The 25,114-nt window shown below is 35.4% G+C and overlaps 1 protein-coding gene across 1 annotated transcript in view; it reads left to right on the top strand.

The window, feature by feature from the left end:
* LOC136034633 (uncharacterized) overlaps positions 1 to 25,114 on the top strand; it is a 45,906-nt gene that overhangs the window by 14,012 nt on the left and 6,780 nt on the right. Inside the window, exons 4-7 of the mRNA XM_065715938.1 lie at positions 609 to 829; positions 2,879 to 3,100; positions 16,388 to 16,653; positions 21,114 to 21,177. Coding sequence (XP_065572010.1) covers positions 609 to 829; positions 2,879 to 3,100; positions 16,388 to 16,653; positions 21,114 to 21,177 — 773 coding nt within the window. The remainder of the gene's footprint in view (positions 1 to 608; positions 830 to 2,878; positions 3,101 to 16,387; positions 16,654 to 21,113; positions 21,178 to 25,114) is intronic.

Here is a 25,114-nt window from a genome sequence, read left to right as displayed (position 1 = left end):
CTATCTGATGGTGAGGGAAGTATAAAGAGAAATGGCATTCTTGCTCATGTTCTGTTTGAATAACATTATGCCAAGAACAGTGATGATGTATTACAGTTAACTAATATTTCTATATAATAACTTGCTCTATTTAAATTCTCGAGCTCTGTCAGAAATGTTCTACATCATGTGCTGTAGACTTGAAGCTATTCTGTTCCATGCGAGTCTTTGTTTGTCTCATTATACAGTAGTCTAGCTGTATTAAATTTGTGAGGGATTTTCTACATAGTTTTGGTGAATCTACCCTGTTTTGTCTCAAGGCTAGGGTGATCTAATTTTTCATATGGGGAATAAAACAATTTTTTCCTCCCGTAAGAGCATACGCTACGATTTCTTTTCATTTTTATACCCGTTGTCCGAGAAGCTTTACTGCTAGTTATAAATAAACATATATTGGGGTAATAAAACTATAGATAATTGTATACAAAAGATCTTTGTGGTGACTGACGATTTTAAGAGTAAATAATAATAATAAAAAAAACAAAGTGTTGATCCGCACCAGTTGAAAAATACTAGTTTTATATTGTAAGAAGACCCCAATTTACATGTTTTTTTTGCGTTTTTTTCAGGCTTTTCGAATTCGCTGTGATGTTCATGTCTTAAATGACGACGGGAACCTTGTTGATGCATGCTGCCTAGCAGCACATTCAGCTCTCTGTCATTTCAGAAGGCCAGACTTTACTGTAGCAGGCAAAGATGTAACAATCCACCCAATTGACGAAGGAAATCCTGTGCCTTTATGTATTTTTCATCATCCTTTAGCTGTCACATATGCTTTCTTCAATAATGGGTAATAATTCTGGTAATAGTAATCCTGTTATGATAAGGTTTTTACTTTTTGAGTAAGTTCCTCTATCGTTGAATCAATACTCGTTTACTTCTTTCTAATGTTTTTAGAGCCAGTTTAAACGTTTGTGGTTTTAATCCAATGCTCACTGCTTATCAATCAGTTTGATAGAATCGGCAAATGTTTCGGTGCTAAATGTTTTGGTGATAAATGAAAAGGGACACGAAATCCATTTCTAGATAAGCAAAAACCTGTAACAGCAGAATTCGGTTAAGTGGGACATTGGGACATTCTTAAGGCCGTGAGTAAGTGAACTTGAAAACATCGAGGTTTAAAATTGAAGTTAGGGTAGTCTTCTGTCTCTCAATTCTCTAGATACTGTCGATTGTCAAAAACCCTTCAAATAGCACTTATTCATTGGCGGAAATACCAGGTTAATTATACCAGCTTGTAAATCTTGTCTCTAGGGGTGTTTTCGGCAATCTGAAACGATTCTGTCAGGTAAAAAACTTGTAAAAATTTCAGGTATCCGAAAATATTCTATGGGACTGTTCGATAACAGGAAAGCACATCAAAAATGGTTGCAATCATCTTACAAGTTACTGTTCTGCTCATAATAGTACCGATTTTGTTCTAAAAGCAATATCCTTCTTAGAGTATACTTGTGAAAAAGAGCTAGACATTTTCTAAGATTTCTAAGCAATTAGAGGAAATAGAGCAAAATCCTAGCAAACATTTTGTAGCATCTTCAAAAAGCTACGGCCTGATATTATTGCGGTATCTTTCGCCAATGAATACTTGAGTACTTTTTAAATATAAATTTTCGATTTTAACATGGGATTTTCGGGTTCCATCAGTTCACTTAATCACGGCCTTAAGGGAATAGTTAAGCATTTTTCAGTGGCACTGATTCTACCATCTTGAACAGTACTGTCAGTTCATTTTTTAATGCCGTGTTTTTGCCCTCACCCCGTCCACTGGTGTTGGCTTTCGATAGGTATAGTCGAATATTATATGTTCCACCGGTTTTTAGGGGTCAAGGAGATGTCGATATCCTCATGTTTGGTTCTGTCTTCAGGTGCTTTCCACAGTAGACTAAATCAAACTTTTTTTTTTTGTGTGATTTATTACTTGTGCTATTACAGTACACATCCAAATGATTAGATAAATATTCGACCAAAACATCCGTTTTAAGATATGGTATAACGCGAAAAATTGGCTTTTTATTTTATAAAAGTGAGCACCTGATATTTTGGTTCTCAATTACTCTATTTGCCTAAATTCTTATAATATTCCCTAACAGAAAAGAAAAAGAAGAAAAGGACATCCAACTGATGTTTTACTGGTAGAAACTTAAATGGCTATACTAGTTTTAAGTAACTTGTAAAATAATTACTAAATTTCCACAAATCCTTTTGCAAAACAAAATTATAGTTACATTGTTCTTTTTTCTCCGTGAGTAACTTGCATGGATATCTTTCAGGCATTATAGGAGGACTGTAGTCTGTTTATAGCTGCCTTAATCAAAATAAATAAGGCAGATAATGCCTTTTATATGGGAGATGTATCCGTAGCATTGTCGATTGATAATGTTTTGTTTAGTTATGTACTTTAGATCAATTTCCACTGTTTTGCTTATAAATAAACAGACACTTTTGATAAATAAAAAAGAAAGTAATTCCAACGAAGGAGAGATAACACGAATAATAATCGGTAAATAATACACTCAAAATAACTACAAACAAGGTAAGGAATGTAACACCAATATCGAGGAGTCGGTACAAAAGAAGTACGGGCCTGAGAATCTGAAGTGAAGTGATTTAGTTTTTTCAGTATATCAGGTATTCCAAATTTATTAATTGTAGAATTGTTCTTCTTCCACTACGGGCCTGAGAATCTGAAGTGAAGTGATTTAGTTTTTTCAGTATATCAGGTATTCCAAATTTATTAATTGTAGAATTGTTCTTCTTCCATGGTAGAAGGATAGGTGAATGCAATTATGTAATATATTGTGGCAATTTGTGACTAAGGTCAGAATTTTTCTATATTTAGGAAGCAAGCAATTTTGGATCCAACTTATCTTGAACAAGCCTTTTGTGATGGACAGCTGGTGGTCGGAATGAATACATACAAAGAGATATGTACCTGGCACTTAGGCGGAAGGATGTCAATTAGCAAAGCAAAGCTCATACGGTTAACTGACATGACATATAGCATAGTAACTTCTCTTGTGAATTTAATGGAAAAAGCCCTTAGTAAGGATGCTGAAATAAGGTATGCTTCTAAGGTTCTAAATTGACAATTATTGTTAAAATAATCATTTTTAATGGGCTATCTCCTGTTTTTTTTTTAACTTGGAGACGGGCCACAACCTCTCAATAGCATCGTTGTTTATAAAACTATATAAGACAACTGTCTAACATTGCTGTATTAAGTAACAACGTATAATAAAATTAGTTGTAAAGCAAACTACCATATGGTATATACTGTTAATGAATTGACAAAACGAAAACAAACCGTAAAGAAGAGAGAAACGAGGATAATAACAGCCAGAAAAAAAAAAAACGTAGAGGACAATGCAAATATTTTGGTCAAGACCTCCGCTTAACCGTCTTCACTGCAGAATAATAAAAAAATGCCAATAAATATCCAAGGGATAATATAAAACCAAACCTTAAAACACACACTAAAATAAAAAGACGTGAGGTCTTGACAAAAATATTTACATTGTACTTTTCGTTTTTTTCACTGGCTATTATTATCCCCGTTTCTCTCTTCTTCATGTTTTTTTTTTCGTTTTGTCATAATTAGCCAGTATGGTCTTACTTATTGTGTACTTAGTGAATTCCAAGGCGTTGGTGCGTTGGGCTTCCTAAAGCTTTTTACGTTGGTAAATACGTAGCTGCTGGTTTTATGAATTAATAGCCAATATAACACAAAGATTGGCTAGGGACTGATTTATTTCATAAGATATGGAACGGATTGTCTTCAAAAAGGTAGGTACATAACCTGCAACTTGCGCGTCATGCTGCCTTCCATGCTGAAGCTGTTTAAGCTGGATTACTGCATATTCTAAACCTTACCAGGGCCAATCGGGGCTTGAAGTTTAATATTACACGTTCGTTAGATAAACTACTCCGTCTTTAGTTGGTACTCGTATGTAAATAAAACTTTTCAAAATTAAATGGAAGTGTTTTACTATTTATTCCGAATCAAATTACCACAGTTGTGCAAAAACTTAGTGAAATACCAGATTTTTTTGAATTAGTAGAGATACAGTCATTTTGCTATTTTTTATGAATTAAATGAACACATTTAAAGCCAACCATGCTGCCTAAGAGATTTGTATAGCCAACAAAAAGCTAGTATATGGAACCTAGAAATTACTGCTAGGAAGTTTTCAGTAATCAGGGAATCATCTGTTTTTCTTGAACCTATTAGGAAGCATGTATGCTTGATATTTGTTCTGAAACGACCCTGTCATTCAGAGAGTCAGGGAAGGGTCATTACTTATAAAAATTGAAAATATAGGTGATTCAAGGAAAATGTAAGGGATTGTAGCAAATATTTTGGGGTTTTGGGATGTACCTCAAGACTTTCGTACATGCCTTGCAGCTTCACTGGGGACGAAATCGCACTCTAAGTAACCAAAACTTAAAAAACATTTATTCTCTGAAGTAATTACCATCCGTGAGTCTTGGGTTCAGGGATACCTGTAGGTTTGTGTTTATGGGGTTTGTATCCCTTTGATATCCCTTTGATACCCTTTTGAAGGTTTGTATCCCTTTTGATAACTCATAGGGGACACAGGGTTCAAATGAGGAATTTCTTGTCACTTTTCTTGTGTACAAGGGTGTAAAATTCAGTTTCAAAGGAGAAAACACCAGAAGAAAAATTTTTAGATAGATAATTTCCCCTCTTTTAAGGGGTTATCTAAGGAAGGTAATAGTTTCGAAGTTCAATTGGCTACTCTGATTGTGACCTGACTAATTCTTTTTCAATGCTTCTTGGTAAATTCTCCGCATCTTCTCATTAAAGATTCTAGGGGTATTTGAATATAGGTATTTAGGTATATTTAAAATACCTGATATTTTTTCAGGGTTATTTTCGAAAAAAGGGTGATGTCTAAAGTATATTACTGGTTTCTACCCTTTTATACTTAGATGACCATTACTTTTGAATGCTTATTCAGACCCAAGGAGTTAGTCCTGATTTTATTTGAAGCAATGCATATCCAGTGCCATCTTCAGAAATTCAAACCATGGCGCGACTTTTTTTAAAAATAAAGGACATCTTTTAACATTCATTTTCACTACAGTTTAATCTTCATCAGAAATAATAGATAAGGTTAGATATATTCTTCAACGAACAATTACACAGCAAATACAAACACAATAACACTTATCCGCATACATTGGCTTAATGGCCCGTAAAGGAGCATGTGAATTTGCTGTGGATCAAATGAAGTTTGTGAAGTAGTAAAGGGAATATGGTTTTAATTGAACCACACGAAGTATTAGGAAAGCCCGTCAAAAATACTTTTTTAACTTAATTTGATAGAGTTCACAAACTTAAGTCACATGTTTTCGATCTTTCTGCGATAAGCTGGTAACTGCTTCTGTCAAGCTTTTGGCTTTTATGAAAATTAGAATGTATCTTATTAATATCACTGAGTCTTTATCTTGGGCCAGAGAGGAGCACCAAGTACTATTTTCTAGGGTTGTGCTTTTTTATTTCATATTGAGGCAATGGCTTGCAAGCATCAGCTGTGGCATTTTTGCATATGTCGTGGTAATATAATCAATTTTTCGCATGTTAAAAGAACCAATTCCTTATTAAGTAATTAAAAAAAGAAAGTAATTATAAAACGCTACAGATAAGTCAAAGTAATGAAGATTATGCACAATAATACAATTCAGTGATCAGGACTTTACCTTACGTCCCTTATTGTGAAGTGCCGCATTGATAAATTATTTCGTGTGGAAATTTCAGCTTTATTTTCATTAAAAGATTATTCTTATAGCAACAAGTGCAGCCTAGTAAAGAGTGAACCACGGCTTATTGTAACCAACAGTTTCTTAACATATTTTGAAAAAAAAGAGTCTTGCGAGAGACTCAATATCCAAAATAATCATCATGTTCATATTTATAAACGAAAATTATAAATTGGATATACAAGTGTAAAACAACGCCACTTCGCGTAAATAAAATATAATTTTGAACAGCACCTCTCTGCACGCAAGTCAGATGAAGACTGACTTATTCCATTCAGTATGGGACCTCAAACTGAAAATCCCAGGATTTCTTGCTGTCCGGTTCTAAGCCGGCGTAGACTTCGGTGTAGACTTGAGAAGATATGTTCATCCCCGTCCTGTACTGGTATCCGGGATCATTGCTTTTCCTGAGGCCAAAATAATTTCAATGATTTAAAGAACGTGAAAATTGGAACTTGGAATGTTACGACGTTAAAAATGACTATCATATCGACATTTTGACTGAAGAGTTCAGACGATTCAGGCTGGACTTGTTAGGAGTTTCAGAAACTCGTATCCCAGGGGAAGGAAGCATGAAATTAGGTGATATAGAATTTGTTTACTCAGGCAGGAAGGATGGGATATATAGACAGGGATTAGGGTTCATGATGAATAAGGAAGCTGCTAGGTTTTGTTTAGGCTGAGAAGATATTAATAATAGAATACTAATTGCTCATTTTATGACTAAAAAGTTCAGGGTATCCCTTATAGTAGTATATGCTCCTGTAGAACCGACTGACGGAGATACTAGTGACTCAGACTAATTTTACTTACAGTTACTGGAGCAAATACACAGGGTCCCATGTGAAAATATGGTGTTTTACTAGGAGATTTAACGCCCATGTCGGTAAAAATAGGGATAGATGACATCCTAGCCTAGGTAAATTTTGTATAGGAAAAGAATACAGTAATAGCTACAGACTTTTGTAATTCTGCATGTATAACAATATAGTTATAACCAATGCGGTGTCTGGTCGTAAAATGGCCAATAAGTTAACATGGTATTCACGTGATGGTAAGACAGCAAACCTTATTCATTATGTTATAGTAAACCCAAGACCAGCAGGATCATACAAGATACTAGGGTATATAGGAGTGCTATTATTGATGTTTAAAGTAAAGATCACCATCTAGTAGCGTCTAGGTTAATTTAGAGCTAAAATTTCGGAAAGGTAACTACCTCCCGGAAAGCTCTGATGTTGGCAGACTCCATTTGAGAGGAAATTTCCAGGAACAGTTGAAAACGAAACTTGAGAGTTTAAAATTTGACAATGTGGAAGATGGTTGAAATAATCTTAGAAAACAAATTGTGAAGTTGCTGATGGTGTCTCATGGAGGAAAGTTAAGACTGCAGCTTGGAATATTAATGAAAAAGCTTTATGTTTAATAGAGAGGAGAAGGGGCTTGTACAGGAACTATCTTAGTGATATATCATATGAAAACAAAAAGAATGTAAAAAAAAGTTGAGAAAGCATTAAAATATGAACTAAAGAGTTGTGACGTGGAGGTCATAACTTTAACGGATAAAATTACCAAGGATCTGGAAGATGCAGCTAGACGGCATAATAGTAAAATATTTTACTGGCATGTTAATAAATTGAGAGGGAGTAGTGAATTTGGACTTGTCCCAGTTAAAAGTTGGAACGAGGTTACAATTAGTGACAAGGAAAGAGTTTAAGAGAGTTGGGCAGAGCATTTTGAGAATGTGCTAAACCGAGATAGAGTTGCAGGAAAAGATTTAGAGGAAAATGAAAAAGTTTGCGATATCTTGGATGTGAAGGAAGATTTGTTTTGTGAGGAAGAATTAGCGACAGTACTAAAAGGATTAAAAAAATGATACGGTTCCAGGTGTTGATAGTCGGTAAATGACCTTCTTAAATATAGTGGCTCTGAGGTTAGAAATAAGTTTGTGGAGATAATGAATATGATTTTTGAAAAAGGGGAAGTACCTAACGATCTTAGGAAACCCTTAATTATACCACTGTATAAGAAAGATGATAAGAGTGAGTGTGGTAATTATGGAGGCATTAGTCTGCTGGTCTTAGTCTGGCAAATTACTTAGTAATGTGATACTTTATAGACAGGGATATGCTGTAGACAAAGTTCTAAGAGAAGCAGAGTGCGCAGAGTTTTAGGAAGGGTAGAGGATGTGTCGACTAAATTTTCACTCTTAGGTTAATAACTGAGAAGTGCCTGAGTTGTCAAACACCTTTGGTCCTCAGTTTTGTAGATTATGAGTAAGCGTTTGATTCTGTTGATAGAAGAGCTTTAGCAAAGGTCATATCCTCGTATGATATAGCAGACAAATACGTTAAAGCGATTAGTGCTATGTACGAGAATATCACGGCTGCGGTTAAGGTAGGAAATGGGGTTAGCAGCTGGTTTTGTATTAAATCAGGAGTTAAGCATGGTTGTGTTCTACCCCCCTTTTTATAGATTATTTTGATGGACTTTGTCTTAAGGAGCACAGGAAAGGCAATGGAAGACCACGGAATCGAATGGGGAGGAAAAACTCTCCTGGACTTAGATTATGCTGATGATTTAAGTATTCTAGATGAAAGTGTGAACAACATGAACATACTTCGAAGGTTTTTGCGAGCTCAGGGTGCTAGAACAAGTTTGAAAATTAATTTTAAGAAGACTAAGTCACTAAGGCTAGGAATAAGTGAAGACGAATAGGTGACGCTTGGTACGAAAAGATTGATCAAGTGTATAGCTTCACTTACATTGGTAGTATTTTTAGTAAAAAAAAAAAGTGGATGCAGTGAGGATGTTAATAGTAGGATAGCCAAGGCTCAGGGTGTTTTTTCACGAAAAAAAAAAAAAAATTGGAAGAATAGAAAGACAAATCTGCAAACGAAGATTAAAATATTAGAAAGTATAGTGATGACAGTGGTTAAATATGGCTCCATTAATGCAATTCGGAAAAGGCTCGGAACATTTTGAGACCCAAAAATACCGACAAAATAAATCGGTTTTCAAACTCACAACAAATAGGTTTATTTGCATAATCTCTCGTAGTCATAAAACTAAATGGCGCTTGTGCTTACAAAAAAGGATTAAATCAAAAAAGACCAATCGGCCTTTCCACCATAAAAAAAAACAAGTGAAACAAAAGAGAATTGATCTATGACAGTGAACTTTCTTTATACCTTAAATGATGACTTCGGGTCCATATCCAAGAGCCGTCCTCAGCAAACCCCATATATTAAGACTTGTAATAAAATGCTATCTTCGAAATTGAAATTAAAAAATTAGATCCGTCCCGAGGATCTGGAAAATGCAGCTAGACGGCATAATAGTAAAATATTGCACTGGCATGTTAACTAATTGAGAGGGAGTAGTCAATTCGGACCTGTCCCAGTTAAAGATAGGAATGGGGGCACATTTAGTGATGAGAAAAGAGCTAGAGTGATGGGCAGAACATTTTGAAAATATGCTAAACCGAGATAGAGTTGTAGGAAAAGATTTAGAGGAAAATGTAAGAAGTAAATTAGAATGACCAATTCTCAGGGTGTTAAAATAAGTTTGGAAGAATAGGAAGATAAGTCTGCAACCCAAGATTAGAATATTGAAGCGAAGATTTGGTAGATGTTTTCCAGAGAAATTGCCTACGGATTGTCCTGGGTACCAAGCTGACTGACCTTATTTCAAACAGTAGGTAAAGGTAAAAAAAAAGGTAAAGGATACGGCATTAGACTTTACAGTCCCTACCGGCGGTGCTGATCTCCGTTTCTTGGCCCTTCAGCCAGGAAGTGCAATGGGGGTTGGGGGCCAACCATCCTGTGCTTTCGCACACCCTTCCTGTTTACCTTCCCCAGATTTCTCCAGGTACCCATTTAAAGCTGGGTCGATTCTGGCTAAGCTTACAGAGTCACGCCACTGACTCCCGTCCCAAACTGAACGAAAAATGTGGTTCAATCCCGGTTTCTAGGTTTATAATGAAAGAAAGCTTGAGATGGTTAGGGCACGCTGTGCGGATGAAGGATGACAGATTGCCGAAGATTGTCCTTTTTTGGCCAACCGTCTAGGGCTAAACGGAAAGCAGGTTATCCGTGGTTTGTCGTGGGAGGATGTCATGAAGAAAGATTTAAAGGAAATTGGAACTTCCTAGGAGGGTGTAAAGAGGGAGGCTTTGAATAGATTGGGATGGAGGAGGAGCGTGCGTAGCTGTGTTTGCCTCAGATGGCTTGGTGCTGCGGTGAGTTGTTGTTAGTAGTAGTAGTAGTAGTAGTATAATACTTAAGTTATGATATATCAAAAAAAGATTTCTTATCAAAACCCCAAGCACCTACTCAGTACTGCATTACCGACCAAATCGTAGACTTAAGCGCCCTCTTCGGTAACTTAACATCTTTCTCACCTACGGACCTCAAACAGCTACTTGGAACATTTCCTGATACGGTATTCTTTTGTTAAACTACGCCCTAAACAAACTCGTCCATAATAGGTAAATTTCATCCCCAAACCTAAACTGCTCTTTCTCCCCCTTATTGTTTTTCTCAAAAAACAAACTCCCTGAATTACTAACATTAAGTACTAAATATTTCTCCTGTAGATATGTTACTATGAATGTCCAAAATCTGGTTAATGTTGACATTCACCGGTAAATTTCCAAAATTCCTTTTTTTTCTGATGGAATTAGCTTTTTCGAATCAGCTTTTTTAGTCTTATACAAGCTTTGACGGTAAAAGTTGAAGTTAGGTTCGGTTAAATTAGGTCATAAATCTCAGAATTGGGTTGAAAAACCTAACCTAACCTGTCACCATTAAACCATGCATAAAACTGAAAAAGCTGACTGGCAACGCTGACTAAATTCAAGGAGAAAAAAAAAAAAGGTATTTCGCAAATTCACCGGTGAATGTCGATATTCACCAATTTCAGACATTCACGGTGTCAGATATACCTCTAAAACATACAAAAGCCTGTGTAGGCTCTTTGCTGACACAGCCAATATGGCTACTATGTATGACTATGCTGTTCTGTAGCATTTAACTGTTATACAGATTGACTTGGCTATTGGAATATTACTAGACTATGGTTATTGCTATATCATAAGGGGTTTATTCTTCCACATCGAGTTAATATAATTGCATTAAATCTTATACATTTCACATCAAACTTTCACATTAAATATTAGAGAAATAAGGCAGTTTAAAAGTCAACCATGTCGGAGACTATATCAAAGTCGGGTCCATAACTTTCTATAGTATTCTCTGCCGCTGAGATGTCTTCCGCTTCTCTGCCAGATCCCCCATCGCAGTCGTCTGAAAGTTCATCGTTGAATTCTGAATTAAGCTCGTCCTGACGTGTCAGGGCAACCTATAAGAATAAATCATGTAGGATTTATTACACAAGAATATCATTAGTAAAAGACTAGCACGTTTACTCTAATCGTAAAATACGGTGTCACGAAGGTTGGATCGGTACCATGAATAGGAGACTCATGAAGGTGAAACGGTAAGTTGATTAAAGATACTATTTTGAGATGAATAATGTCAAGATGAAAAATTTCCCGTAGCCGTTTTTAAAAGCTTGACTTTACTTTAAATCATACTTTCACACAGGGTACGGGAGGAGGGGGGGGGTCATGATCTCTCATACAAATTTATAAATTTTTTTACCTTCCCTCCAGGAAAAACCTTCCGAAACGTACTCTCCTTCCCCTCCTCTCCTTAGGATTGCATATGGAAAATCGGATGGGAAAGAAGGAAGACTATAAATAATAGGTTTGAAAGTTCCTTGCGCTGGGTTATCCCTATAGAAACATATAACATAGGATCCAATTATTATCTTTGCCTTTTCTTGTTCCGGCTATTTTTAATGCTTTATGTTGTAATGTGTGATGTTGAAATAAATTATGTTTCTTCTAAATCTAATTCCTTTTCCTATACATTAAAAGAAATCTTCAATGAAATGCTTAAATGCACCCAATACTGTTATGATGTACAATGCTATATTTTAACATATACTGTTATGATATACAATGTTATATGTTATATTTAACTACTTTATTACCAATTTGATTTTGTGCTCGCTGAGGATGATTATTTCCCTTACATTCGATATATTCTTAAGTTTCTTTTTGCTTAAGCTGTTTTACTCTCTTGGACAAACGAGCCCGATCTAGTTTTATGGGAATCCTTCGTTTTTATTTATATTGATTAAATTTATCTTTTCTTTATATTACGAAAAAAATATATAATTGCACAACAAAAATCATTTCTGTTATAAACACGGTTGATTTACGACATAAACTAAAAACAAAATAAATAGGAAAGTTATCTCGGTAAAACGCTTTTTTAAGTTAAATATTACTAGGCATATGTTGTTATAATGACAGAAGCAGGGCCTAAAAACGAAAATCGGGTCATTGCTTAGAAATGCTTTTGCATTTAAAAAATCCTCAAAGTATGAGTAATGTTTTTTTGTTTTTTTTTTAGCATATTGAGAGCGTTTCCTACATTTTTCTTTCTCCTAGGAAAAACAGATAATTAATATATTGTATTACGCAGCCCCTCTCCTCAAAAAAAAAAAAAAAAAAAAAAAAAAAAAAAAACACACACACTTACAAACATGAGACGTTAAGGCTTTTTTTTCTGTATGTATACCATGTGGAAGAGAGCGGATAGCCCCTTGAAATAAGGAATAAGTAGAAGCGTGGCGGAACAAGTAGCACTCTGATGTGTATACCAGATGGCAGAGAGTGGGTAGTCCCTTGACATAAGTAACGTACAAGCGTGGCGAAATAAGTGGCACTCTGATATGTACACCAGGTGGAAGAGAGGGTGCAGCCCCTTGAAATGTGTAATAAGTAGAAGCGTGATGGAACAAGTAGCACTCTGATATGTACACCGGGTGGCAGAGAGTTGACAGCGCCTTGAAATGAGTAATAAGTAGATCGTGACGGAATAAGTGGCACTCTGATATGTACACCAGGCGGAAGAGAATGAGTAACCACTTGAAATAAGGAACTTAAAGAAAAGGAACTGCCATTTTTATCAATCTCCATCCATTTTATCAGAATGCCATTCTTGCAGATTTCTTCTCCTAAAACACCACGTAACCAGGCTAAAAATCATCGTTTTGTTAAATATAATATTTAGGCTAACAGGTCGGCTGTAGTTGTTATATGACTTCCTTGTTAAAGCTGAGACTTATAGCCCACTTAAACAAGTTATATCGATTGGTTCGTATTTCCTCGATGTCCTGGATTCCCTTTTTTCACTCATAAAACGGAACTTCAGACAAAATATTTATTTTTCTCATAAATTACAGTTTTTTATCAGATTTACGTTGTTAGCATACCGCAGGACGTGGAGCCTAAACCAAAAAACCTGCCTCTATATTGACTCTTAAATTTCGATCAACACCTGAACACTTTTGAGTATAATGTTTGGTCAATGTGCATTTCTGCATACTTTTGTCTTTACTAAAAATCGAGAGTGTTTTTTTTTTTAAAGTTTGTGATACCTTCGATGTGAAAAAAGGAAGTTTTGTTTTGTGAGGAAGAATTATTGACAGTATTAAAAGGATTGAAAAATGATAAGGTTCCAGTTGCTGATAGTCAGTAAATGACTCTCTTAAATATGGTGGCTCTAAGGTTAGAAATAAGTTTCTGAAGATAATGAATATGATTTGTGAAAAAGGGAAAATACCTAATGATTTTTCAATCATTTTCTCAAGAATAACGGCAATAATTAACATTTTAGGAGTCTGAGAGAGCTACAAAACAAAGTACAGAACTGTGTGACCTTTTAAAAATTGGAAAGATCAAAAAGTATCTATAAAAAGCATACCCAAAAATGAAATGTTTTAAATTTTCTTGTGAGGTAAAACATGAATAAAAAGAAGATATGCATTTATAGGGTGTAAAACTGAAAATAAAAAGCTGTAGCAAAGAAGGGTCGGGGTCTGGCAGCCCTCAACTTTTTCTATAAAAAATACTTTATAAATATATGGAAGATATGTAGATACTCGAATTGAGGATTGTAATCTAGCTGTATATTCTAGAATTTTCAGAGAAACTCCGTTTATTCTATAGTTAGTACTTAAGTCTCCAAAACGAGCTAGTCTTGTTGCTTAACGAAATCCCGGCTATTTTGTTGAGCAGTCTCTAAATTGTATTAAATGACCATGGATGACATCCGAGGCCTTTAACGATAAAATATTTATGAAATAACTATAAACAAGAACACGCCTATGAAAAATGGGACAGGAACAAGTCTCCCTCAAGAAAATCATGTCCCTCCACAAAGGAAAACTAAAAAATTCTTTTCAACTATAAGTCTGTTTTTTAAACACAATCGCTAATCATTCCAGGTATAATTACTTACTTGAATTAGAAGTAACCCAATCAACCACATTTTTAGAAATGGTAATATATTTTTCCGCGGCATTAAAGAAAAGTATTCTACACGCAACGCCATATTTTAGCAAGATCTGGTCTTTACATTTGGGCTTAACAAAGAATACAATAGGCTTCTTGCAGCTGTTTTTAGGAGATAATAACCATAAAAGGTAAATCACGAACAGAAAAGAAAATATCAGATCCTAGATACGTCGAATATTTTTAGCATCAAAAGTTTTGTCTTTCTGCTAGCGAGAAAACGAAATGTAATGCAATTCGGAAAAGGCTCGGAACATTTTGAGTTCCCAAAAATACCGACAAAATAAATCGGTTTTCAAACAAACAACAAATAAGTTTATTTGCATAATCTCTCGTAGTCATAAAACTAAATGGTGCTTGTGCTTACAAAAAAGGATAAAATCAAAAAAGACCAATCGGCCTTTCCACCATAAAAAAAAACAAGTGAAACAAAAGAGAATTGATCTATGACAGTGAACTTTCTTTAAACCTTAAATGATGACTTCGGGTCCATATCCAAGAGCCGTCCTCAGCAAACCTCATATATTAAGACTTGTAATAAAATGCGATCTTCGAAACTGAAATTAAAAAATTAGATCCGTCCCGAGGATCTGGAAGATGCAGCTAGACGGCAAAATAGTAAAATATTGCACTGGCATGTTAACTAATTGAGAGGGAGTAGTCAATTCGGACATGTCCTAGTTAAAGATAGGAATGGGGGCACATTTAGTGACAAAGAAAGAGCTAGAGAGATGGGCAGAACATTTTGAAAATATGCTAAACCGAGATAGAGTTGTAGGAAAAGACTTAGAGGAAAATGTAAGAAGTAAATTAGAATGACCAATTCTCAGGGTGTTAAAAAAAGTTTGGAAGAATAGGAAGATAAGTCTGCAACCCAAGATTAGAATATTGGAAGCTACAGTGATGACAGTGGTCAAATATGGCTCTGAAGTATGGGCGCTTCAAAAAACGGACGAAGATTTGCTAGATGTTTTCAAGAGAAATTGCCTACGGGTTGTTCTGGATACCCGGCTGACTGACAGTATTTCAAACAGTAGGCTGTACGAAAAATATGGTTCAGTCCCACTTTCTAGGGCTATAATGAAAGAAAGGTTGAGACGGTTAGGGCACGTTCTGCGGATGAAGGATGACAGATTGCCGAAGATTGTCCTTTTCGGCCAACCGTCTAGGGCGAAATGGAAAGCAGGTCATCCGAAGGAAAGATTTAAAATAAAATGGGAACTTCATGGGAGGGTGTAAAGAGGGAGGCTTTGAATCGATTGGGATGGAGGAGGAGCGTGCGTAGCTGTGTTGGCCTTAGACGGCTTTGTACTGCGATGAGTTGTTAGTAGTAGTAGTAGTAGTAGCAGTAGTAAGATAATGCTTAAATTGCATTCTATCTAATCTGGCTTTCTTATCAAAACCCCAAGCACCTGCTCAGTACTGCATTATCGACCAAATCGTAGACTCAAGTGCCCTCTTCGGTAACGTAACATCTTTCTCATCTACGGACCTCAAACAGCTACTTGGAACCATTCCTTATACGCTATTCTTTTACTTAACTACGCCTTTAACAAATTCGTCCATAAATGGATTTGAAACTTAAAACGAACACAAATCGTTGCTTCGCAGCCCATGCATCACTTATCTATATCTATAAAACAAGGGCAAATAAACCGATAATGACATTTCCATTTGTTTAGTATTAGGATTATGTGAAACTAGCACTTGACTGAAAACACAAAAACAATTTGGGATTTTTTCGTATTAGAAACACAAGATGCCTTTGCATGTTTTTATTTTTTTTTGTAATTTAAAAACAAAGCGTTTTAGGATGTTTGTATATGTTTTAAATTGGACGCGGCTTCTGCAAATTGAGGATAGCTCAATGAATGACTATCTTTTTGGTTTTGATAGTGGTATTTTACGATTATTTTGTAAACAAGTTAAAAATGAAGCTGTGTTGGTAGTATTAGGTCCAAAGACTAAATTCTGAATTCCCATCTAACCTTTAAATTCTCTTTTCTATGGACATAAATGGCTAGATTTTTAGAGCTAAGGTTATAATTTATCGTCTTCAATTTCAAGCAATAACAAAATATGATTCAACAGTTTTTATTGTACATAAGAGTGACTAGCGAGACTGGTTTGTTATTTTAGAGCCTCTGGTGACGTCCCAGGTCTGCTATCCATAGTCAGACCCCCAGCACTAAAATCAGGGTCTGTTGAATCAGATTTAGATATGGCAGGCCTCAAGATACAAATGGAGGGTGAAGATAAGGACGAAGAAGGGGAAGTGGAAGAAATAGAATCTGCAGCAGTAGAAGAAGCTGAGGACGAAGAGTCCGAGAGTGAGAGCGAGTCTTCTGAAGTTGAGATGGTGACAGAAATTTCTGCAGAAGAAAAGAGAAAACTAGCGGAAGTTGGTTGGTCTTACGTTTTTATTTATTTTGTTTTATTATAATAGCTTGGTTCATATAACCTTTTCAAATTAAAATACCTCCAATATTTCTAAGAATACTCAAATATAACAAGCTTTGTCTCAGGTAGTAGCCTATTTTTCCATTTCCTGCGTATTCATATTTCCAAATTTTCGTTTCATAGACATGGGTAAATGCTTCCAATTTCTGAGGGGATCGTCCTAGGTAGTTTGCCAAAGGTATTTAAGATGCCAGTAAGTTTGGCATCAACTAGAAGATGAGTCCAGTCATTTTATTATTTTATTAAATTATTTAGCTTGGAGGTTTTCGTCGGAGACTTGTGTTACGGATTCTGAAAATATTAAGTGAAATCAACTTTATCTAGACTAGAGTCAAACTAGACCTACGTTGCCTGGGCAACGTGAAGTGTTGCGGCAACCTTTGTCCGGCTTTGCCGATTAAAGTGTTGCGAGAGCAACACTTTGGTTTTGTTTCTTCGCTATCGGTTAAATGCTGAAGTTGCCAAAACTATCAAAGCTTTCAAAACGGCATATTCAAAGAAGAACACAATCAGTAATCACATGATCAAATTCTTCAGCGTTGAAAAAACAACAGCAAAAGAATATCGGAAAAAGGGACTAAATTGAGTTTGCAGCCAGTTGAACTTTATCCTTTTCAATCGTAGACATCGCGACGGATGGAAACTTGGAACATTATCTTATATAATCTAGTTGGTATTATAAAGCTATCCGTAACTTTTCAGGATCAAATACCATAGATGTGCACCAATTTGCACAAATTTGTAGCCCCTCATGAACCTCCTCTAGCAACCCATTCTTGCTTACAAGTCCCTCTTCCGTGAGAGACAAAGAATAACACAATCAGTAATCAGATGATCAAAGGCTATTCCTCAGGGTTGAAAAAAAAAAAAAAATATTGGAAGAAGGGACTAAATTGACTTTGCAGCCAGTTGAACTTTATCCTTTGCACACCATAGGCTCTGGCTCGAGGACAAGCAAAAACCATCCTTTTTGACCCCAGGCAAGAGTCGTACGGAGCTTTCCAAAATATAATGTCATATTCATCAATCCGGCGCGAGGTCCACAGTAACAGCCGATTATTACTTACTAGGCCCCTAAATGTCACTTTGCAGCCGGTTGAACTTTATCCTTTTCAATCGTAGACATCGTGACGGATGGAAACTTGGAACATTATCTTATGTAATCTAGTTGGTATTATAAAGCTATCTGTAACTTTTCAGGATCAAAATACCATCAGGGACCCATAAATTTCCTGTAATGACTCGCCATCCAGGATCGCTTATTATTGGATGGCGAGTCATTACAAGAAATTTATGGGTCCCTGATTTTCATAGATGTGTACCAATTTGCACAAATTTGTAGCCCCTCGTGAGCCTCCTCTAGCAACCGATTCTTACTTACAAGTCCCTCTCCCGGGATATACATCCAAGTTCACCGGAAACAAATAATGGGTACACCAACTAGCAAAAGTTCCAAACCCCTTGTCGCTGAAGTCATTGTAGCCTAACAGCCGATTATTACTTACAACTCCCCTACATGTCTTACAATCGGGAACCAAGTTGTTCTTACCATCAATTACACCAGAAACAGATAATAGGTACACCAATCAGCAAAAGCTGCAAACCCCTCATTGCCAAAGATGATTATAAGCTAATAATCGACTGTTGCTTGGAAGTCCCCTACATATCTCACAATTGATATCGGCCTATTTTTGGTTCAAGTGTGTACCTTACCACTGAAGTTGTCAACCCCTTGAAACTTTCAAACTGGTGTATGTCATGAAGGAATTTTTGTAACAAAAAATGGATGACATATACTTTGATCAGCTCATCAAGGTCTATCGATTGTCATTGAAAAAAAATTCTATCTGTCTTAGTTCAAAAGTTGACTTTTTTGCCGGAGGCCAACTTTCTAACACCACCACTTAGAAAGGAGCAAAGGATAAGCTCTAATTTCTTTAGCAATGAGAGAACTTTTAAAGTTTAAGAGGTATATCTGATACCATTTCTCTATTGCAATCCCAAGTAGAAAAAAAAGAATGGTAAAGTCAGCTGAAATCACGAACAGAAATGGCTAGAAATAATAGATGGCAGCACTTTCGGACCCGTGGGAAAATCGCACTTTTTTGTTTCTGTAAATTTTTCTATTTATCACTCAAAGAAGATATATTGGCTGTGGGGCCGGGGAACTACCGCATATATTTAACACTTATAGATTTTAGTCCATCTTCAATTTGAAACTGGTGCCTGCCTGCTTGCCTGCTAGAACGGAGCTTTCCACTCGAAAGCAGAAACATGGTTTGATGAAACGAAAGCTTGGCTGCACAACTTCAGATACTCCTCTCTGACATAGACTATATAACTCCACTTCACTTCGCACACCATAGGCTCTGGCTCGAGGACAAGCAAAAACCATCCTTTTTGGCCCCAGGCAAGAGTTCTACGGAGCTTTCCAAAATGTAATGTCATATTCATCAATCCGGCCTGAGGTCCACACTTTCCGTAAAAACCGCACAGGTTAGACCCTTACCAGTTTCCAGGAATAAGCTGAGATCGGCGGCATAGGAAAAAAAAAAAAAAAAAAAAAAAAAAAAACCGGGACAAAACCAAAGTGTTGCTCTTGCAACACAATTATTGGTATATGTTTCTGAACTAAGTTATAGTTCCAATTTCATTTATGTAACAAAGCGCAATTTCAACTGCTGTTTAGGTAGGTTCTTTACAAAATTACGTAATAAATTAACTGCTAATTTTGTTAAATAAATAAATAAACCTGGTATAATTGTAATATTAAAGGAATAGGAGTCGGCTGGGTTTTGGGTTTCCCGAATGGAGTCCTGCATTTGTGCAGTTCGATTTTTTTTTCTGACACCAAACGGAAGCTGCCAAAACCTCGAGTTGCTCCTTATTTCTTTTACTGTGAATAGCAGAGATAGAAACATACGGGATTCAGTGGAAACAAAAAATCGGATTAGATAATACTGATGGACAATGTTAATCCTTTTTTTCTTAAGAACTAAAGCTTGTGATTTTGTGAGCGATAAAAGCTTGTCGCTGCATTCGAAGTACTTGATAACCTCTGTAGATTTTTATCCAGTTATTATAAATAACAAGTTTAAATTACATAAAAAGTTTGCTGTGAGGGGTTTACTGTCAGACCTTATATATGATGTCTCAAAGGGCTTGCCGTTATAGGTTAGTGGCAGAATATTTGTCTGTTGCAGAGGAGGCTGTGAGTTTGAGTCCATTTGATAGCTTACTTTTTGTTGTGAATTTTCATAATTAGGAACTGAATCTTTCTGCGAAATTCAGTTTTTCTTTCTTTTTTAATTTTTGGTTTGTTGAAAAACAGAGCGAAAATGCTGGTGCCTTGAAAACAACCTGGTCATATTTTTGAATTCAGCGTAAAAAGTTGCATTATGAAAACTTCTCTAAACAATTAGATTATATTTTTTTTTCAAATTTCGCGGAAAAACAAATAAATATTTCATGATACTACCCAACAAAATATAAGTTTATTAAAAGAAAATAAACATGAAAAAGCGAGTAATGACCCTAAATCATGGCTTTCTGATTAAAAATCGGAAATATATATAAATATACAATACAATATTTGCTTGCGCTTAGTTGATGATCATATTTGCGAGTAGATTTTCTTTTTTCTTGGGAGTAAGATTCAGGAATAATAGACTGATACACAAATTTGTTTTTTTGTGTGTATAATATTGTTTTTTGTGTAATATTATTGTTTATAATATTGAAACGTTGCAGTAAAAACGAAACCAAATTTTACAAGGAAATTTACCAACAACTTGGTGGCTTATTCCTTTTACGCAAGATTGCAAGTTTTGTCTTTCTGTCTTTCTATATTAAGTTCTTTCTAAATTCTTTTTCTTCTTTCTATAGTAATCTTTCTCTATATTAAGTTAACAATATTATAATTACTGCTTCTTATAAAAAGTCATTGCCATTTTCAACTACAAATTTGAACTTGAAAAATTGTCTGTAAAGACATAGTCTTTGCACAGAAACATGCTAATTCTGTTAATCTATTTTCTGAAGAAATAGCAAAACCAGAAAAACGAAAAACAAAGAAATTTGGTTATGATTTTAAGCACAATAAAATTTGTTTCGACTCTTCCCTCTTGGGTACAATCATGGTAATAATGTTTGTAAAAATATTAACCTCCAAAAGTCTTTAGATATAGGTATCGTCAAACAGAAGGAACTTTCTATGGGTCATGTCAAACACTTTCTTTTTTTTCGTCATGTGTATGGATGGTAGTTGAGATAGCCAAGTTTTTTTTGTCAGTAAGGAGATAGTAGTAAGAAGTCAGTAAGGAGCAAAAAAATTTGCTCCTTTTCAAAATTTGCTCCTTTTTCAATTTGAGATCAACTTCAATACTGTGATTTATCTATTTTCTAGAATTAAGTGGAGACAGTGAAGAAGAAGAAACTGTACAGCTTCAGTCAGAAATGACAAGTGGAACGTAAGTTTTTCTTTTGTAGCAATTTCACATCGGTAAGTAAAGATCTGCGTTACGTAGAATAGTTCGTGATTGGTGAGCTGAAAATAATCCGCTAATCAAAAAACTTGTTGAAACATCAAAGCTTTATAAAGCAGTCTCTCGAAGCAATGTGAAAATTCCTTATAGATGTTAAGAATCATGTAAATGGAATATTTTTATTTTCTCAGATTTCACAGTGCCACATCAGAAAATATGCTGTTAGTATTGGCAATTACGTTTTCATTGTTAAATATGTATTATATATTTGCTAAAAACACATAAGCAAATGCTCTTTTGACATAAATTCTGTTGGAAAGTTATTCTGTATGGCGACAGTACATTTTAACAAAGCTTTCTTTTAGATTCTTCCGGCGGGAAGTTCCCTTCTTTAGATAGTCCAGATCAGAAGGACTATGGCGAGTTGTACTTAATTGACGTAACTCTCCCAGGTATTATCTTTAACAGTTCCTTCGATCGAAGATAGTATGTGTTATGGTTGCAGCGATAACTTCATATTAGTAAAGAATAGACCACGGCCCATAGTATACTAAATATTAAAAACCCGTTTTCAAAATACTTGTAAACCACTGACATGGACGCCGTTTCAAGACGTCCCTCTCATGGTAGAGGGCATTGCTGACACATTTTTCGGACTTTTTCTCCATGACTGATTGATTTTGGATTCGCTAGAGAAGGGCACGTCTTAGGAGCAACAGTAAAATGGGATGTTCAATATTGGGCCTAATGCAATTAAGTATAAATTTCACTTATGACTCTGTAGATTCCTTAATCACATATTTTTTGTAATTATACACATTCTGAAGAGAAACTTAAGTAAAATACTTAGAGCCTTAATTGTGTACTTAGAGCTTAATGAAGCAGACAAAAGGTAGACGTTTTCTAGTCAAGAAAAAGGGTCCCAAGACCCTTTATTTCGTGTGGATTGAGTCACAAAAATCAATATTCCTGACTCGCTAACCTCCTACGTTTTTTTCCATTGTGTTGTTTTTTCTTCAGTATAACACGAGGACTAGTGAGTTTTTTTAATCTCTGTCTTATCTTATATAAATATTTTTACATAAGTTCCAATGCTTTTTAAGCGGCTTTGTTCGGTTTTGAGGATAAGAATTATTTTTGCTTAAATACATTTTGCTGGTCTTTTAGCTATACAAAGAGCTGGACTTTTTGTCTAGTATGTTACTTGCCTCTTCTCTCACTCAGTTTGTAAACAAATTTACTTCTACGTCTTCATAGCTGTCCGTGGGTACAGCTATGGTCTAAAACGGACAAAAAACCACTTTATTTCATTTTTTTTAGGTCCCATTGTAGAAATTAACAGTTTGATTCGTTCACATGAATTCATTTATTTTGCCATTCGAAACCAAACAAGCTTTAAAAAGTTGGTTCAAGATTAATTAGGAATAGTTGAAAATAGAGCGCTTAACTGATTCCTTTTTTTTACCATTGGACCATGAGCTTGAAAGTGAAAAATATTGATTGGTTGGTTAGGACGTTGAAGGGTCATATTGTTACTGCTCAAAGCACTGACCGTATTCAGGATTTGATTCTGGCTGGGAGGAGGTTTTAATTTGAAGCACAGTCTTTGCCTAGAAATTAAATAGTGGGAAACTGTGTATTTTTTAAATTTCGCAGAAGAAGGTGTCCATTTGTTGTGTATGGACGCTTCCAAATGTGTCTAAATACGGCACAGAATCGTGTGTACTGAAGAAAGAAAAGTACATTTAGTGTATTTTTCAGTGAAACTGTTAATACGTCCTTTTTGGCCTAAAGCTTAATGATGTTTAACTCCCTCACCCGAAATGTTTGTCCGACACGTGAAGACGTAAGGAAAATGAATATAAAATATTTTGATGGGTTTGTAAAGTTTTTTTTGTACTCCCCCCAAAAAATCCTTTTGCAGCCCCCTCTGGGGGGCTGCAAAATCCTGGATACGGCCTTGTCCCCCCCCCCAAAAAAAAACTGTTGTAAAGTGTTATGTATGAGACATAGGAATTGTTCTTTGTTCCCCCATAATAATTTAAAGCTTAATGAGTAAAATGATAATGTCCCAAACGCTAATCTTTTCGAACGATGTTCGAGCCCATTCAGTGGGTGCGCAATTAAAAAGAGGTTTAGGTGGTTTAAAAATAGCATCAGCAGGCGTGAAAAACGCAATCCTTCGACAGTTGTACTAGTTAGAATTTGTAAAGTAAGAGAGGGGTAGAATGCCTAAGATTAGGCTTGGGTGCCGTTGTCAAAATGGCCTAAAATATTTTGGTATTTTCTTAGGACATGGGCAAATCACAAACTTCAGAGAGGCTCCGATGAAGTCAGTTGCTGGCCGGCGTCAGTTGCCGGCCTTGATGCTGTGATGTGATTATAGTTCTCATCGTTCATTATTTTAACAATTATTACTCTTTTCAGATCGTCCCGTTGGTTCGACAGATGGTGAAATATGTTTTCTCTTCTTTTTTTTGAAGAACTTCTTTTATAAAAAAATTGAATGTATAAACAATTAAAGATCTAAATTATTTAATCTCTTTCGGAAATAATTCTTGCTTGAAGGGAAAGCTTCTTGTTGGTAGTGATTTAGTATTGATGCAGTTCTGTAAAAGAAAAGCTAACGACATCAAAAGGCTATTTAATTAAGGATGGATCGAAGATTGATATAAAGCGGAGTTTCTTGTACATAGGTAAAGACCAATTAAAACTTATAACGAGCAAAATTATCGCATTTCAAAGGGGTAGCTATGCACTCTTCACTTTTTGTCAAATCAAACTTTGTTACATTACTCTAACTTTTTTTGTTAAATTAAAGGTGTACTAGTTATCAAATTTTTTTTTTTCAAGTAAATAGGCAATTTTTAGTGTTTGAAAAGGGGGATTGAAATACTCAGTCATAGCGAATTCACGTATATGATTTTTTTGGAGACTCGATCGTCTCAAAAAAAAAATCCAAAGTCAAGCAGGCTTTCAAAAAACAAGCGAGCTTTCTTGTGCAAATCACTTTTTGGGACCAACTCTAGTATTTTTAAGCGTTTGTATTTGGATTCAGTGTAAAAATTAAATATTTGAGTATATATTTTCCCCTAAATTTTTGATTTATTATGTTTATTATGAATTGCACCCTGTTGAAAAGGTTGGAAAGAAATCGTCCACAAAACCGAAAAATGTGACGTAAACAAGGGGTAACAAAATAGGAATAGGGGTTTGAAAAGAAAACAATATAAAAACAAAAACTGTCCTTGACAAAATAATTCAAGTTAAGCCAACATGGTTATTTATTTGTCTGCCAAGCGTTGGAAGGGCTCACATAGTTTTCTTTCGAAGAAAGTTTTTTCTGCAAGATGAGCAAGTTTGGATATATAACTTTACTGATTATCATTTTGAGTTTTTTTTCTTCTTACGAATGGAGAACTAAATCAGTTCAAATTATCGGAATGTAATATCTAAAAAATAATAAAAAAAAGCCAAAATATGTTTTGGCACTCAACTTTCTGGTGTGGTAAGGAATGCTTTTCTAACGCCATCTTGTGTTGCGCTGTAAAATCCTTCTGAAAGCCTAACTAAAATATAATTACAATAAAAATTGTCTCTCTGCGGTCTTTCAGGTGTGAAGTAAAAGAGATATATCACTCTTACTCCTGCAAAACAGCGATCTTTTTGTCTTTTAAGATCGGTTCCTGTAGATCTTTGATAATAGGGATTTCAATGCCTTACTTTTTATTTCAATTTGAAGTTATATTCGTATGACAGTACTTCGAGAATGATAATCATCCCTGCAAACCGTGCCTCTCCAAATATTTATTAAGAGAGGGAGAGGGTCTGGGCAAACATGTCTACAAATAGGAACAGTAGTAACATTCCTATGTAAATTCTGTCAAAAAAATCTTCTGTTGCACTTGCCTCCCCCCTCCTG

Source organism: Artemia franciscana, chromosome 2 (assembly GCF_032884065.1).
Source record: "Artemia franciscana chromosome 2, ASM3288406v1, whole genome shotgun sequence".
In the NCBI taxonomy this organism is placed as follows: domain Eukaryota; kingdom Metazoa; phylum Arthropoda; class Branchiopoda; order Anostraca; family Artemiidae; genus Artemia; species Artemia franciscana.
The sequence above is the reverse complement of the archived record's forward strand: the minus strand, read 5'-3'. Positions and strand labels throughout refer to the sequence as shown.